At 57.4% G+C, this 1,156-nt stretch overlaps 1 protein-coding gene across 1 annotated transcript in view; it reads right to left on the bottom strand.

The window, feature by feature from the left end:
* The window catches only part of LOC104994856 (mucin-2-like), a gene marked incomplete at its 5' end in the record, with an annotated part of 12,502 nt that extends 11,524 nt beyond the window's left edge, over positions 1-978 (bottom strand). Inside the window, one exon of the mRNA XM_010848524.1 lies at positions 59-978. Within this exon, the coding sequence (XP_010846826.1) occupies positions 59-978 (920 nt within the window). The remainder of the gene's footprint in view (positions 1-58) is intronic.
* Between the last annotated feature and the right edge of the window lie 178 nt (positions 979-1,156).

Below are 1,156 nucleotides of genomic sequence, written 5' to 3'. Positions count from 1 at the left end.
TGGTGGTAAATGTTGAGCTTGGGGTCTCTGTTGTTGTGGGTGTTGGTGTTGGGGTCACTGTGGTTGTGGGTGTGGTGGGGGTGGTGGTCTCTGTGGTTGTGGTGATGGTGGTGGTCTCTGAGGTGCTGGTTGTTGGGGTTGGGGTCACTGTGGTTGTGGGTGTTGGGGTTGGGGTTCCTGTGGTTGTGGTTCTGGTGGGGGTGGTGGTCTCTGATGTGCTGGGTGTTGGGGTTGGGGTCCCTGTGGTTGTGGGTGTTGGGGTTGGGGTCTCTGTGGTTGTGGTGGGGGAGGTGATCTCTGTGGTGGTGGGTGTTGATGTGGTGGTCCCTGTGGTTGTGGTAGTGATGGGGGTGGTGGTCTCTGTGGTTGTGGTGGGGGTGGTGGTCACTGTGCTGGTGGGTGTTTGAGTTGTGGTCTCTGTTGTGGTGGTAAATGTTGAGCTTGGGGTCTCTGTTGTTGTGGGTGTTGGTGTTGGGGTCACTGTGGCTGTGGTTGTGGTGGGGGTGGTGGTCACTGTGCTGGTGGGTGTTTGAGTTGTGGTCTCTGTTGTGGTGGTAAATGTTGAGCTTGGGGTCTCTGTTGTTGTGGGTGTTGGTGTTGGGGTCCCTGTGGTTGTGGTTGTGGTGGGGGTGGTGGTCTCTGTGGTTGTGGTAGGGGTGGTGGTCTCTGTGGTTGTAGGTGTTGGGGTTGGGGTCCCTGTGGTTGTGGTAGTGGTGGGGGTGGTGGTCTCTGTGGTGGTGGGTGTTGCGATTGGGGTCCCTGTGGTTGTGGTAGTGGTGGGGGTGGTGGTCTCTGTGGTTGTGGGTTGGGGTGGTGTCTCTGTTCTGGTGGGTGTTTGAGTTGTGGTCTCTGTTGTGGTGGTAAATGTTGAGCTTGGGGTCTCTGTTGTTGTGGGTGTTGGTGTTGGGGTCACTGTGGTTGTGGGTGTGGTGGGGGTGGTGGTCCCTGTGGTTGTGGTAATGGTGGGGGTGGTGGTCTCTGTGGTGGTGGGTGGGGGTGGTGGTCACTGTGCTGGTGGGTGTTTGAGTTGTGGTCTCTGTTGTGGTGGTAAATGTTGAGCTTGGGGTCTCTGTTGTTGTGGGTGTTGGTGTTGGGGTCTCTGTGGTTGTGGTGGGGGTGGTGGTCTCTGTGGTGGTGGGTGTTGATTGTGGTCTCT

Source organism: Bison bison, unplaced genomic scaffold, assembly GCF_000754665.1.
Source record: "Bison bison bison isolate TAMUID 2011002044 unplaced genomic scaffold, Bison_UMD1.0 scf7180017850407, whole genome shotgun sequence".
Classification (NCBI taxonomy): domain Eukaryota; kingdom Metazoa; phylum Chordata; class Mammalia; order Artiodactyla; family Bovidae; genus Bison; species Bison bison.
This window is presented reverse-complemented; position numbering and strand designations above follow the sequence as displayed.